Source organism: Malaclemys terrapin, chromosome 2, assembly GCF_027887155.1.
Source record: "Malaclemys terrapin pileata isolate rMalTer1 chromosome 2, rMalTer1.hap1, whole genome shotgun sequence".
In the NCBI taxonomy this organism is placed as follows: Eukaryota; Metazoa; Chordata; order Testudines; family Emydidae; genus Malaclemys; species Malaclemys terrapin.
In genome coordinates this window covers 206,960,312-206,975,880 of record NC_071506.1, presented here as the reverse complement: position 1 = coordinate 206,975,880, position 15,569 = coordinate 206,960,312, and the positions used below count along the sequence as shown (strand labels likewise).

The window sequence follows — 15,569 nt, the reverse complement described above, 5'->3', positions numbered from 1 at the left end:
AAAGAAGCTTTGTAATACAGTAATCCATCCTGACAGACCTGAGCCAGTACACTAGAGCTGAATTCCCACAGACTCAGGGGAATCATGAATTTATATCCAGATGGGATCATCTCGGCTCTGCATCCATCTCTTTAAGGCCCTGATTCTGCATGAAGATCTGTGAAGGGAGACACCCAAACTCCTGTGGAGTCCCACTGGGGGTTCGTTCTGTAAAGGTACAGGGATCCACGGATCTCCTTGCAAGATTGGGGCCTAAAATGCAACCAAATAAGAACACCTGATCCAACTCCCCTTGGACTTTAGTGAAGTCTGGATCCAGCTCCAAACTTCTCAGATTTTATAAAATAATGTGTTTGGGGGATCCTCACTTTCTTGCCACTTTCCATATTGCTCAAAATAGTTTCAGCATTTGCTCACATCTTTCCTATAGTCAAAGCAACTATTTCCAAGGAAGTCTTCGCAGTTTCAGATGGGGAGTAACATCTCTAGCTCTGGTCTCCTAGACAACCTGCCTTAACTTTTCCTTGATTATACATCACCACAAATTTCTGTGCGAGCACAGTAGTATCTTTAATTATTCATTTTGCTTTTAAGACACATTCAGCTGGGACTGCAAGTATTTTACCAGAGTATGATTGGATTCAAATGACAGCAGGAAATGTGGGAGTTAAAACTCACAGAGGGTTCTGAACCTGGGAAGGAAAGACCATGTTAAGCTCTAACTGTGTCTTCTTGAACTGGATCATTTAAGCAGCTCTCTCTTTCTAACATGGCTGTTTCTAAAGATATAACAGGTGTAGCTGAGGTGGATTTCTAACCAGGCTTCAGATCTGCATGGAATTAACTACAAAAAAGTCTGGAATTTGCCAAAAGTAAGCAAAGTCCATTCTGTGTTAAAGCATTCTTTCTCTTTATGCAAAACAAAGCCTCTCTAGCTCTCTTGAGAAAACAGACATTTAAAAATATATACATAGTGAGTTCAATAATCTTTCCACATGCTGAACTGACTTATTCCTTGACTACTTACAGTATGTCAGAATGTCCTTGTCAATGTGGGAAATAAAAGCTGTAACATGTATTCAAATCAAGGATTGCACAATTTGGACCTAAGGAATGGCAACTTTTGCAGCACAGACCAAGGATGTACAGCAAGTATCCTAGTGTGATTGGTTATGAAGTGTCTGTTCAATGAAAATATTATAATTACAAATCTGGACCAAATTGTGTCTTTGGGTAGGAACTCTTTTTTACCATCTGATAAAAATGGGTGTTTTGCCTGCAGATGGACTGGAAAATCAGGCTCATCCATTTCAATAGAAGCATGGGAAAATTGGATAGTATCTGTTCTTACACATTAAATATTTAATTTAAAAATAGTGTTAAAGGAAATAAAGATGCGTAAACTGTCAGTTCTCCATTGTCAATAGAGTCTTGCAGGAAAAATAGGGTAGGCAATACCTGAATTTCTACTCTAAAAACCAAAGAGACCCCTGGGACCGACTCGGCTACAACTACACTGCAAAGAGACCCCTGTTACCACGCACTCCCTATCTCATGTTTCTTTGTCTTTGTTTGTTTTGTTAATGGAAAAAAATCATTGCAGCCCTGATTTAGGAAAGCATCCTCTTTTCAGGACAGCATGTAAATACATGCTTATAGGAAAGGACTTAAGCATGTGCTTAAGTGCTGTCCTGAATCAGGGAAAATATGCCTTCTCTATACATTACAAAGAAGCAAAAAAGGCTCAAATTATTGGTTTTCTCTGTAAGTCACCTTAAAAGTGGGAATGAGCAACAGGGGATGGATCACTTGATGATTACCTCTTCATTCCCTCTACGGCGCCTGGCATTCCCTCTGGGTATCCTGCCCAGGATACTGGGTTAGACAGATCTTTGGTCTGACCCAGTATGGCTGCTCTTGTGTTAGTAAGAAGGAGATAAAAAGTATAAACATAAGGTAAGGGAAGTGACTAGATGCAGCAATTATCTCCTGTGCTACTATACCTTAGCGCATATTTCACACACTCATTTTCACAGGAAAATTGCAAACTATCCATTTGATTAAGCAATCAAGCTAATTGATCCAAAAGTAACTTTACTCTGCTGTGTATTTTTTTGCGGCATAAAATCATTTAACAAATTACAACAAACTTTTCCTAAACTTACTGCATAACATACCTGCTAAGTCAAATTGGAGATATCGTCAAGAGAGTATTAAACATTTTGGCCAGGATAACCTCTTTTAAAAGCATAAACTGAATGGATGTGTGTGTATTTTGATGAAACACACCTGAACCAAAGCCCCAGCTCCGCGCACCCCTAATCTTTACAGCTACTCAAATCTAATCAGAATCTGGATCCAAATTGCAAATTGTCCCTACCTTTATAAGGAACTCTCAGTCACCAGAAATGGTTTTAAGATTAACTGTGGTTGGGTTTTTGACCAAAAAATTGCATACCGTATGCCATCAGCCTATGAAAGAAGGTGATTAACTATCTAATGATTCTAAATTGTTACAAAAATGCTAAGTATCATTATTCTTATTATTATTATTGGGCTCAATTCTGCCATCACTATTCATCATGGGTATTACAAGTCCAATTCTCAATTTTGAGATTAGGCCTTGTTTACACTGGCAAGTTTCTGCGCAGTAAAGCAGCTTTCTGCGTTGTAACTCCCAAGGTGTACACATTACCAAGCCACGTAGTGCACAGAAACTGCACAGTTGCAGCGCTATAAAAACACCCCAATGAGATGCGTACAGCTTTCTGCGCCAGGGCTACAGCACTGCAGTGCCAGTGTAGACACCCTGGTTGATTACAGCGCTGCGATTGGCCTCCAGGAGATGTCCCACAATTACTGTTCTTGCCTCTCTGGTCATCGTTTTGAACTCTACTGCCCTGCCCTCAAGTGACCAACCATCATCCCCACCCTGTAAATTCCTTTGGAATTTTGAAAGTCCCCTTCCTGTTTGCTTGGTGATGCGTGCAGTGGTCTCACCACATCTTTCCAGGTGGCCAAGCCTGCCCCACACACCAGGTGATCCCCCGCTTGGAGCAATGCCAAGCTGCTGGACCTCATCAGCATTTGGGGAGAGGAGGCTGTCCAGTCCCAGCTGCGCTTCAGCCGTAGGAATTATGATACCTATGGACAGATTTCACGATGCATGACAGAAAAGGGCCATGACTTAGACAAACTGCAGTGCAGGGTCAAAGTGAAGGAGCTGTGGAACGCCTACCACAAGGCATGGAAAGCAAACTACTGCTCCAGTGCTGCAACCACGAGCTGCTGGTTCTACAAAGAGCTGGACACGATACTCAGTGGTGACCCCATCTCCACCTGTGGATACTTCGGTGGCTCGCGTGCCAGTCAAGAGTGGACCAAGCCAGGAGGAGGAAATCTTGGACGAGTATGTGGAGCAGGAGGGGGACCCAGAGGCAGAGGACGACTCAGAGGTCAGAGATGCATGCAGGCAGGAGCTCTTTTCTACCCCGGAGAAGGCCAGCCAGTCTCTGCAGTCAGAGCTTGGCGAAGCACAAACAGGAGAGGAGGCCCCTGATACGTGGATTTGATTTTGGGAATTGCTGAAGCGAGTTGTTGGGGGCAGGAGCAGGGCTGTCCTTACCCATACGCAAAGTACGCAGATGAGTAGGGTACCAGGAAATTTGGTGCCTCAAATTTCCTGGTGCCCTGCGCAGCTGCGTGCTGCTCCAGCCCCTGCTCCGGCTCTTCCCCAAGGCCTCCGCCCCGCCCCGCCCCTTCCCCGCCCCAGCCCTGCCCTGCCCCCACTCCCCTGAGCTCTGCAGCAGGGCTGGGGCTGCACTCACCGGTGGTGGGAAGTGCAGCAACCTGGCCCCAGCTGCGCCACTAGTGAGTGCTGGGGCGTGGTTCCCCTCTGCCCCCCCCAAGCCTGCCCCACCCCTCCCACAGAGGCCTGGGGCGAGCCCCCCCCTCCTCATGGAGGCCTGGGGCCTGTTCCTCCCCCATGGAAGTCTGGGACGAGCCCCCGCACTCCTCCCCTGCGGAGGCCCCCCGCTCCGCCACGCAGAGGCCTGGGGCCCTACCCTACCCCACCCCATGGGGGGGGCTGCATAGGGCCCCAGAATAGCTAGGGACAGCCCTGGGAAGGAGGGTTGCAGAAAGCAGGCTTGTGTCTGTATGATGCACGTACGACCACATGCCTAGTCTCAGTGGTGGAACAGAGTGTTGATTGACTCACTTTACGGGAATCTGCCTCAGGGATCTCCATGAAACTCTCATGGAGATACTGGGCAATCCGCGGCCGCAGGTTCTTCGGCAGAGCTGCTTTGTTTCTTGCCCCATTAACGGTAACTTTCCCGCACCACTGTGCCATGATGGGGTGGGGACCATTGCTGCACACAGGCAAGCCGCATAAGGGCCAGGGCAGAAGCCAGTCTTGGAGAAGACCCTCCCTTGATTTCCTGCTTACCCTCAGCAGTGAGATATCTTCCCTAATGAACACAGACTGTGGAGAATGTGGGGACAGGAATGATTATCAGGCCCCCCCCTGCAGTGCTTGCTAGCTCTCCCCAAGAGCCACATGCCCAGTGTACAGTAGGGTCCGGGAACATTGATTTATCCTGCCCCTGCAGCTACTCACCATTTTGGGGGTCTTATGGCTCATGTGTGATTGCCTGGGGTCAGCCAGTTAGTGACAGGTATGTGAATACTGGCTATGTTTTAAATCACCGAATCAGTATTCTCTGTGTTGCAAACAATACTGCTTCTGTAAAATGTTGCATTTTGGCTTCACAGAGATGACCTTGGGAGCCCAGCCTTCCTCTTTGTTATCGGCGGCTGAATGGCTGCGCAGAATTAGAAAGCGGCCATGAAGAACTAAGGAGGACTTCCTGCGTGAGGTCACAATGCATTCTGTGGCTGAAAAACAGGCCAAAAGGAGAACGTGGCATGCCAGAATGAAGCCACGGAGCGGCCCTTAAATGTTATGGAGTGCCAAGCAGATATGCTTCAGGTGATACTAGCACTGCAAACCAAGCAGCTCCGCTCCCGCCCTCCCCTGCAGACGTTGTTGGAAAACTCTTTCCCATGTGCCCCCCCAGACACCGCCAACACTGTTATCAACCTCCTGGTTCCAGTCTGTACCCGCAGCATTCCACTCCTCCCCCATCACAGTCCAGCACTGTGGACTCCCACTACCCACTGCACTCAACACCTGTCCCTCTACAGTTTAGCCCTGTTGAAGTACAGTACCTGCTGCACTGTACTCCAAAGGGGAAGGTTGGATATGATCCCTGGACATACACAAATCTTTAACCGTCCCAGGACCCCACCTCCTCCTGGGACCTTCCCTTCCCCCATCCCCCTCAGTGCTGATGTGTTTTTGTTTGTCTCTCTCCTCCAGTTGTTGTTTTTTAATAAAAGAATTGTGTTGGTTTGAAAGCCATCTTTATTCTATTGACTGAAAGCAAACAGAGCCCTGCAAAGCAACAGGCAATTATCTTAAACCTTCATAGTGCATCGTCTGCACCAATCACAATCACCTCCTAGCATTACAAGCACTGCACTCCTGAGCATAGCAACAAATATTAGTGGCTTTCAGCTTCAAATTGCTGCCTCAAGGCATCCCTGATCCTTATGGCCCTGTGCTGCGCCCCTCTAATAGCCCTGGTCTCTGGCTGTTCAAATTCAGCCTCCAGGTGCTGAGCCCTGAGTGAAGCTTTCACCCTTCCCCTCACAAATATTATAGAGTGTACAGCACACAGCTAAAAGCATAGGAATATTGTCATCGGCCAGGTCCAGCTTCCGATATAGGCAGTGCCAGTGGGCCTTTAAACGGCCCAAAGCATACTCAATAGTCATTCTGCACTTGTTCAGCCTGTTGTTAAACTGCTCCTTGCAGCTGTCAAGGTGCCCCATGTATGGCTTCATAAGCCACGGCATTAAGGGGGAGGCAGGGTCTCCCAGGGTCACAATGGGCATTTTGACTTCCCCTATGGTGATCTTCTGGTCCGGGACCAGACCAGCCTGCATTGATGTCCGTGAAATGCCCACAGTGATCCACAAGCGCCTGGAGAACCATAGAGAAATACCCCTTCTGATTAATGTACTCGGTAGCTAGGTGGTCTGGTGCCAGAAGTGGAATATGCATGCCATCTATCACCCCTTCACAGTTAGGGAAGCCCATTTGTGCAAAGCCATCCACAATGTCATGCACGTTGCCCAGAGTCATGGTCTTTCGGAGCAGGATGCGATTAGTGGCCCTGCACACTTCTGTCAACACGAGTTCAACGGTCGACTTTCCCACTCCAAACTGGTTAGCGATCGATCAGTAGCAGTCTGGAGTAGCCAGCTTCCATAGTGCAATCGCCATGCGCTTCTCCAATGGCAGGGCAGCTCTCATTCTTGTGTCCTTGCACCCCAGAGCTGGGGCGAGCTCATTACATAGTCTCATGAATGTGGCTTTCCTCATCCAAAAGTTCTGCAGCCAGTGCTCGTCATCCCAGATGTGCATCATGATGTGATCCCACCACTCAGTGCTTGTTTCCCCGAGCCCAAACGCGGCATTCAACTGTGATCAACACCTCCATGAATGCCACAAGCAGTCTCGTGTCGTAGCTAGTACGCGTGACAAGATCAATGTCGCACTCCTCTTGCTTTGTAGTTTAAGGAATAATTCCACTGTACTCGTGATGTGTTAGTCAGAGCAAGCAGCATATTGGTCAACAGTTCGGGATCCATTCCTGCAGACCGAAGAGGCAGAGTGCGTAGTACACAAACCATTGAAAGATGGCACCAAATGTGGACGGAAGCACAGGGATTGCTGGGATGCGAAGCAATGCATCACAGGGCATTGGGACAGAACCCTGGATGCCCCGCGACCCCCTCCACCTTCCCACAACTCTTAGCAGCAGAAGAGGAAGAGATGCTCTATGGGATAACTGCCCAGAGTGCACCGCTCCAAATACCGCTGCAAGTGCCGCAAGTATGAACACGCTATTGCGCAGGCAGCTGACAGTGTGAACACACAACAGTGGTTTCCCTTCAGCGCTCTCTGATCGGCGCTGTAACTGCCGGCGCTGTAACTCTGTCAGTGTAGACATAATTAGACTGGACTCCCCAGGTTCTCTAATTTTTCTCACAGAAAGATTCATTAAATACTCCCCGTGTCTCTTTAAGCTTGTTTTTGTTTGTTTATCTAGCTGGGTTAAGAGCACTGTGATAACTACTGGCTTGAAAATGAATCAAATGAATTTTTTCTCATTAGGGCAGTGAGAAAATGTAATTGTGACTCTCTCACCAGTGGTTTAGTAGCATATTTTATTAGCAGAATTTTCTCCCCAGAGACCGTGGGAGTAGGCCTACGTACATATAGTTATTGCTTTAATGATTCTCATTATAAATGAAAAAAGATGGAAATGGAATCTCTCATGAATATCTCAGTTGGCAGGAACCATTGGTTCATTATCGGGCTTGTTTGCTTGTCCTGCATTTTTTTATGGTGGTAAAAAAGTTGAAAGAAATTTTTTATCCTCTCAAAAATTCTTGATTTATGTTTTTTTTTTTTAAACTCCATCTATAATTTTTCAATATTTCTATTACCTCTCGAAAAAGCTGCCTTTCTCTCTTCCTCAAAACTATGTAGTGTGAAGAAAGGATGAGGGAAGGAGCTGCCCCAAATGGTATGCTCCCCATAAAGCACAGCAGATGAACTGCAGGAAAAGTTTTGGAATATTATATTATAGAAGCATTAGCTGACACTGCAAGCTCTGAAAAATGCATCTCCATGAGGGGTCATGGAGGGAAATTATAAGTTGGCAGCTGATGGCAACAAAGTTACTGACTCAGCTGTATTTTTATGGCCACTGATCAGACACAAGGGGGTATAAAGGAGGAGTCTCTTGCTGGACAGTGATCTGTAAAGGTGGGGCACAGTATAGTTATAGCCAACCCTCTGGCTTCTTGCAACACTCCTTCCTTCAGTCTTGTGGCCCAGATGAGAGAAAACAGCTGTTTGAGAATTTCCCAACAAAACAGATTTTCACCGGAAACTGCTGATTCATCAAAACCTAAATGTTGTGTGAAAAAGTACTGGTTTTGATGATCTTCTAATTAACCATCCTGGCTTCCTACCAGCTTGTCTGGTGGGCTGCTGGGGAGCCCAGGCTTCCAGTGTAACCCTGCTATGTGGACTGCTTTGGGGTCAGAGACCCCAGAGTTTCTAGGGTCTACAGCTCTGGGGCACTCCCACCACATGACCTGCCTTAGAGTTGGGGAATCCAGGGGGACTGCCATGTGGACTGCCTTGGGGTCTTGGCTTCTAGTCCACATGGTGGGACTGGCATAGAGCGATGGACCCTGGAAGCGTCCGATGGCATGGGGCCTGAAAGCTCTATTTCTAGCTGGGGCTTAGCTCCTGGCTCCAACTCCCTTCTTGAGTTGGGGCACTCAGGGCTTCCGAGCTCCCTGCCAGGGAATTGGGAGCCTGAAAGCCCCAACTTCCAAGCTCTGAGGTTCCCAGCTTACCTAGGGCTCCCAGGGTTTTGAGCGTCCTGGCTCCTCTTCACTGATTCAGCATGATCAGGGATGAAAAACTCTGCTCTGAATCAGGCAGAGCAAAGACTTGAATCTGGGTTTCTCACATCCCAGACAGCATCCTCACACCACCACACACACCCCTTCCCAAATCAAAAACTCAGGTTTTGAGCCACAAGTGGATATTTTGGCCCAATTCTGTTTTAATGAAAATCATCTAGAGGTTTAGGTTGTCTACCAGGGTGGAACAAAACCTTGAACGTTGCAGCGAAACAGAACTGCCATCCTCCAGTCAGCTCTACTTCTTAGTTTAGACCAGAAGCAAGTAGGAGGAGCCAGTGTCATGTGACCTGCCTGCTCTTCATGACCACAGTTTGAAAATCAATATTCTACAAGAATTCACTGGAGATAAACAAAAGAATCAACACCATTTCTTCTTCCTAGGTCAGGCTAATGCAGTAAATAAGCATGTGGGTTGTTGTGTCAGATGTATTGTAGTTATTGTGAATTTAGGGAATGATTTGTCAATTGCATTAGGAAAAGTAGACACAGGGACAAATTCTGCTCTCAGTTATACACATACAACTGCACTGAAGTCAAGCAGAGATCCTGAGAGACACATTTGGCCCTATCATCTCCAACTCTAAAGCTTCTTTTCAGAAAGTATCTTCCTTAAAGTTCCTTAAACAAACAAAAATCACAAGAATGTTCACCCTTTCAGCCAGGCATTCTCAAGCTAAAGTAATGGCTGTATTTCCCAGCAAAGCCCTGTAACAGGACACGTAAAAGGGAGAGGTTCTTCTGCAGAGGCTAGCAAGCAGCAGCTTGAAAGTCTGATGGATCACATCCAAGTGTTAGTCAATCATTGATGACGAGTGCTTCCCCTAAGCTCTGCAGTGACATGGTATACTGGTGACATTAATAGAATACATTGTGCAAAAACCCCTCGTTTTCCGTTTCTTCTCCCCTGCCTTTTTTCTTATTTCTTCATTAAAAAAAAAAAAAAGATGAAACAATTAAGGTGACCACAATGCTGACTGGATAATCTAACTGTAAACTGAACTCAGCATTTCGATAAGCTTTGGGAAGAACAGTATTAGTTACCCACCAACTGACTGCCACAGTAGGGCCTTGCCCTTCCTCAGGAATAGCTCCAATTCAGCAACAGTGGCCAGTGTGAAAGTGAAATGAATTATATTAAAGAAATAGAATGAATTAAAGAATGTTATATGTACCTTTAAGTAGAAATGAGAAATGCTGCAAGCCAGGGGGCAGGAAAGCAGACATTAACTGCTTCATGAATTGCCCCACTTAAGGGCAATTGGTGAAGCATTAGCCTTAGATCGATAAGAGTTAATAAGGAAGCAGGATATGCATATTGTGCCCCATGCAAATTTCACAATTTTGCTCTCTCTGTCCCTTTGTTTAATTCGCACCTTTTTATCTGTATAAATAAGACTGTTTGAATCTTGCATAGGGGCTCACATTATCTGAATGTATTAGCACAGCGCTGTGCTAATAAAACAGAGTGGTCTGACAAACTATGAGTCCTGAGTCTAACTTTGACACCAGCAATCAGAATAGTTGCACCAGTGCTGACCCCTCAACAAGGGCAAGCCAGGGCTTTGCATGTACTCATTGAGCTAATCAAGGTTTATCCTAAATAAGAGGCTGATTTTAAAAAAGGGCTGCCATTCAGAGGTGCCCACAGAGAAACTAAGGATCCCAACTCCAGAAAATATTTTTGAAGCCCAATTTTTGAAACTCTTGGCCTCCATTCCTCCCTCTCTTGTCTGCTTAATCTCTTACTTTGAATACAATTTAGATTTGTTTTGTAAATTTGCCACTGTAATACACAATGGACTGAGGGAGTACATGAAAAAATGTGTACACATATACATATGAGTTTTCTTCTATGAATTTTTATTTATCATGGGCCTGATCCAGCTCTATTGCACGTTAATGGACTTTTTGCCACTGACATCAATAGCAGCAGGATTGATCCCTTTTGCATCAGCTTTGGAAAAAAGTGCAATTAATTAATTTCACAGAATCATGGGTTTTTCCATCTCTAATTGCTATCTCCTAACAGTAGAGGATTATTCCTTATAGTATATTCTTCAGTGCTTTTCAGAGTCCAGATTTATATGACTCAAGCAATGGTGTTTTCACTTGTTCCCTTAAGAAACCACTATACAGTACAGTCTAGTACATCTCACAATGAGGTAATTGTTCTTGATGTTCCACCTATATTATCTGTTTTCAGTTTCATCCCATCACTTCTAGATACAGCCCCCTTTCCCCACCCTAAACATGACATCTTTTATGGAGCTTTCACATTTCAAATCTTTTAGGCAGCTTAATCCATCTTCCCTCATTATTCAGGGAATATTAAAAGGTAAATTTGCAAAACTGATAGATTTAAAGGAGCAAAGCAATACTCAAAGCTTCCCGTTGAACCTTCAGACAAATAAAAACAAGGCTAGATACTAGCACATCAGCCCAATGACCCTCCAGAATTCATCAGGAACTCCAAAGAACTTTGAGATGATCTTAAGGCTCTTACAGTATACAGTCCTCTGGGCAAAAGGCATGTAACTTCTAGTAAGTCTGAGCACAGGTCTAGGGTAGCCAGCGAGTCGTCTTGGTTCTGCCAATGGCTAGCCGGGCAGCATTGGGCAAGTATCTAAAACTCTGTGCCTCGGTCCCCCATCTATCAAATGGGGGTAATGCTTAGCTACTTCTAACGGGGTGCCATGAAGATTAATTAATTAATGTTTGCAAATCATTCGAAAATGAAAAGGGATAGATAAGTGCCAAGAATAATTACTAACATACAGAGGCTGTTCAAGACAATCTGCACCCTGGGCTAAACTTCAGTGTGATGCCCTTCTCCTATCCCTAGAACACAGATTTACAATGCACGGGGAGAGGGCAGAAGGCAAGTCTCCATGGAGGGAGACTTTCAGGGGGGCACCTCAAAGTGGGGGGAGTCCAAGGTGCTGCCCAGATTTCAAGATGTCCTGAGGTATCCAGTGGCAGCTGGCATTCAAATGGGGAGCCTTACCCCTGGCCCAGTTCCAGCCGGGGTAACTCTCTTCCGCCAAACTAACCCTCCTCCTTCCATCTTTTCAGCGGGACTCAGTATGCTTCCCCTCTTGCCGCCCTATAGTAGGGGGTGCAGTGGCTGTGCGCTGTCCAACAGCTGCCGCCCCCCACCCCAGAGGTGGCTGCTCTCCAGTGCTGGGCAGGGCGGCGCGTGGAGCCAGGGACGGAACAGTGACTAATGACTGCCGCGGTGCCGGCTCCCAGCTTGTCAGCGGCGGCTTCTCCCCAGCCAAGGCGGAAGAGGCGGAGTTTCACCTGGAGCCCGCGGGGCGGAGCTGGGGCTAGCTGCTGTCTCGCAGGTACAGGGCGGAGCAGGAAGCAGAGGGCGCCCGTGGCAGCAGGGAGCTCCCCCACCCGTGCCCGTGCCCGCCTGGGGCTGCTGATGCTGGGAGATGGCGGGTGGCCGGTCCGTGGCGCTGGCGGCCGGGCTCCTCCTGGCCGCGGCTCAGCTCCTGCAGCCGGCAGGTAAGCGGCGAGGGATGCCGCGTGGTGACTGTGCGGGGCGCGGGTGGGGTGGGAAGTTACAGGGCAGCCTCCCTGGCGGGCTGGGGCGCGGGGTGCAGCGAGCCCTTGGCGCAGGCACCGCTGCAGAGCGCGGGAGCTCAGCGAGCCCCGCCGTGAGCTGTGCCCGGGAGCGGGGCTGGGTTGAATTCAGGGCGCCTCGGGGCTTCAGCCTGGGGCTCTCCACAAGCCTTTTCTCACCGGCCTGAAGAGTTTCGAGCCGTCTGTCCGCCTGGCTGCTGGCCGTGCTGCGGGTCCCAGGCTGCTAGAGAGACATGGTGCGGGAGGGAGTGAATATCTTTTACTGGACCAACTTCTGGCGGTGGGAGAGACGCGTTTCCCAGAGCTCTGTGTGGCTCCAAAGCTTGTCTCTCGCCAACTAAAGTTGGTCCAATAAAAGAGAGTGCTGCTCCCAGCTTGCCACTTGGCCTTGTAACTATTCTAAAGAGCCATCAGTCATCACTGATGGGTGCGGGGATGGGCTTACACCAGGCATGAATTTAGCCCCAACCCCTAGGTTCTTGCTTTTCCCTCTCCAGAGTCTATTCTTTCTTAACACTCCAGTGGAGGAAAGACTGCTCAGTTTCGGTTTGGCCTTCTTGGACATAATTTACAACAGTGTTTTGAAAGGAGAGTCACGAGTTGCTTTTATTTGTATATCCCTTTGCAAATGTTTTGTTTTTTTTGTGGCTAAGAGGTAGATCCAACTTTTTAAAAGGGAACAGTTCTTGGTGCCTTGATGAAATTGTCCATCCTGTTGAAATCTGACTCTTTTATGTGTGTTTCATGCGGACAGAAAAGCTATTCATTGCATGCTCATTTTTAAAATAATACATTAAGATCTCATTTAGACGCTAATGACATACGCCAGTAATTTGTTTGCCAAAGATGGTTGCTCCCTGCTTTGCCCTTATTTCGTGTGGCTGTGCTAATGTGTTGTTGTGAGCTGAGAAAAGCTGTTGGCTTTAAACCTCAGTCAAGATACAGTGAAAATTGTAGACACAGTGGCGTAAAATAAGAGTAAAGTTAGTTTTAGCTTGGAATACTTTAAAACTATGTTCGTAATTGAATAACTGCATAGTATCTTAATTTTAAAATGTTGCCTTCATATCTAGAATCCCATAAACTTTCATGTTTCAGAGTAGCAGCAGTGTTAGTCTGTATCTGCAAAAAGAACAGGAGTACTTGTGGCACCTTAGAGACTAACAAATTTATTTCAGCATAAACTTGAGCTGTAGCCCACGAAAGTTTATGCTGAAATAAATGTGTTAGTCTCAAAGGTGCCACAAGTACTCCTGTTCTTTTTGCGGATAAACTTTCATGCTTCTCTCTTAAAAGCTCTTTCAGATATTCTAAATCTGAGGTAATTTGTCCACATATAACTCAATGCTACTTTTTAAAATGAGAAGTATTTTAATACTTCCACTTTTCAAAGAGCTTTTGTAATTTAGAGCTTTAACTGCATGCAGTTCTTATCTTTTCTTAGCTTTCTTTGTACTACCCCACAATGGGAGAGATATTTCCACTGATGTGTGTAAATACTAATAAACCCTATGAGAGTTTGATGTGCACTAGTATTGGCATTCAGATGCCAGAATTAACGTGGTACATTTCTATTTAGGGTGACTCTGAGTTTTGAGAGGAACAAGTTCCTTAAATGCCTCAAATTGTGTTCTGGCATTTTGGGATATACATCTCTACCTTGATATAACGCTGTCCTCAGAAGCCAAAAAATCTTACCACATTATAGGTGAAACCGCGTTATATTGAACTTGCTTTGATCTGCCGGAGCGCGCAGCCCCGCCCCCCTGGAGCGCTGCTTTACTGCCTTATATCCGAATTCGTGTTATATCGGGTCACATTATATTGGGGTAGAGGTGTAATTTCAACAATATTGTATGGAAAGGAGAACTCATTTTTTTTAATCTTACCTGAAAATGTCTTGATTTCTTAAGTATAGGGAGAGAGACATTTATATGATCCTGCAACCCTTACTCTCACAGGAAGTCTAACTGAAGCCTTCCAAACAGACAGAGGGAAAGGAAAGGGAACTGCTACCATAAGTAAGGGTTGCAGATTTGTGCCCAAAAGTTGTATTGCATTACTGGGATGCTTGATATTACCCAGCACCACCGATTATCTCTCATTACAAATTTTATTAAATTCTGTCCTATAACACTGAAGAAATTCAGACTCGATTTTTGTAAATGTTCAAAGACTGTCTGCTGGTAGGACTGGAGTAGCCAGAGCAGAGATACAGCATGATCTAAACCTAAAAAAGCTGTGAAGCTTACTTATAGTATTATCAGCCTTGATAATTGCAAAGTTTGAATATGGAAAAAACACAGTGTCTGTACAGTATGACCTGAAATTCATGCCTATTCAGTACTTCCACTACCTTGAGGAGGGATAGGCCATATTATTCAGGATAATCATGGCTTTGCGCCAGGTAAGCATAGCTAAATGTTGACTAAATAACCAGACAGCATTGTGATTAAGCTTTTAAACTGTCTAGTCTAAAATTTCCAAATGATATATTTTTCATCTGTGTGGAAGGATTTGTGAGCATAGGCCCTAAGTATCAAATTATAACTATACTCCCAAGTGTCAGAGGGGTAGCCATGTGAGTCTGGATCTGTAAAAAGCGACAGAGTCCTGTGGCACCTTATAGACTAACAGACGTATTGGAGCATAAGCAGACTAATGTCTGTAAATCTATAAGGTGCCACAGGACTCTTTGTCACTTTATACTCCCAAGTCTCTTCAAAGGATGATGAAGCAATATATCTATAGGGCACCCCTTCTTTAGAAAAGAAACATATATGAAACTGAGCTCTTTCTTTGTAAAAGGGAGAAAACTCAAGCATCCCCAAGGCCTCTCATAACCTCAGTAGCTAATAAACCTTAAAATCATGGTATATTTTTGGCACGTGACACTGTGGATCTAGATCTTCATTGAGGTGTAGGGCACCCTGTTAACCTTCTGGGAGAACAAACAAATGTAGCTATTCAAATTGTCTCTCACCTACTGATTTGGCTCTGCTACCACCCCCTTTGTGTCTTTCCTCTAGTTCTCTCTTACACACCACATAACATGTAAACTTCTTGTCTTTGCTTTCAAGACCCCACTCAACTACATCTTAACCTACATCTCATATTTCCTCTGTTGTCACCTCCTCTTCCCTTATACTCTTTATGTGCCTGTACAGTGTGGGTAAAAACATCCAGATCAGAATTAACCATTCACTCGCCCTGCTGCTTTTGTTTTACATCTATTTTATGTAGGAGTAAATGACTACTTAGATTGCAAGGCAGTGGGGAATTGAGTCCTCCAAGTATGTTTGGTGATTAGCAGAACCAAGCGGTGAGACAGAAAACTGGTTTATCATCTGAAATGGGAGTTCTGGTTGCTGCCTCTATCCCCAATTTAATTTGATCTTTGAATT

The 15,569-nt window shown here is 45.8% G+C and overlaps 1 protein-coding gene across 2 annotated transcripts in view; it reads left to right on the top strand.

The window, feature by feature from the left end:
- Positions 1-10,459: 10,459 nt before the first annotated feature.
- Positions 10,460-15,569, top strand: part of CDCP1 (CUB domain containing protein 1) — a 50,654-nt gene continuing 45,544 nt past the window's right edge. Inside the window, exon 1 of one of the 2 annotated variants that reach the window (XM_054019715.1) lies at positions 10,460-12,087. In XM_054019715.1, coding sequence (XP_053875690.1) covers positions 12,015-12,087 — 73 coding nt within the window. In that variant the 5' untranslated portion in view covers positions 10,460-12,014. The remainder of the gene's footprint in view (positions 12,088-15,569) is intronic. The other variant, XM_054019714.1, reaches the window with a different exon arrangement.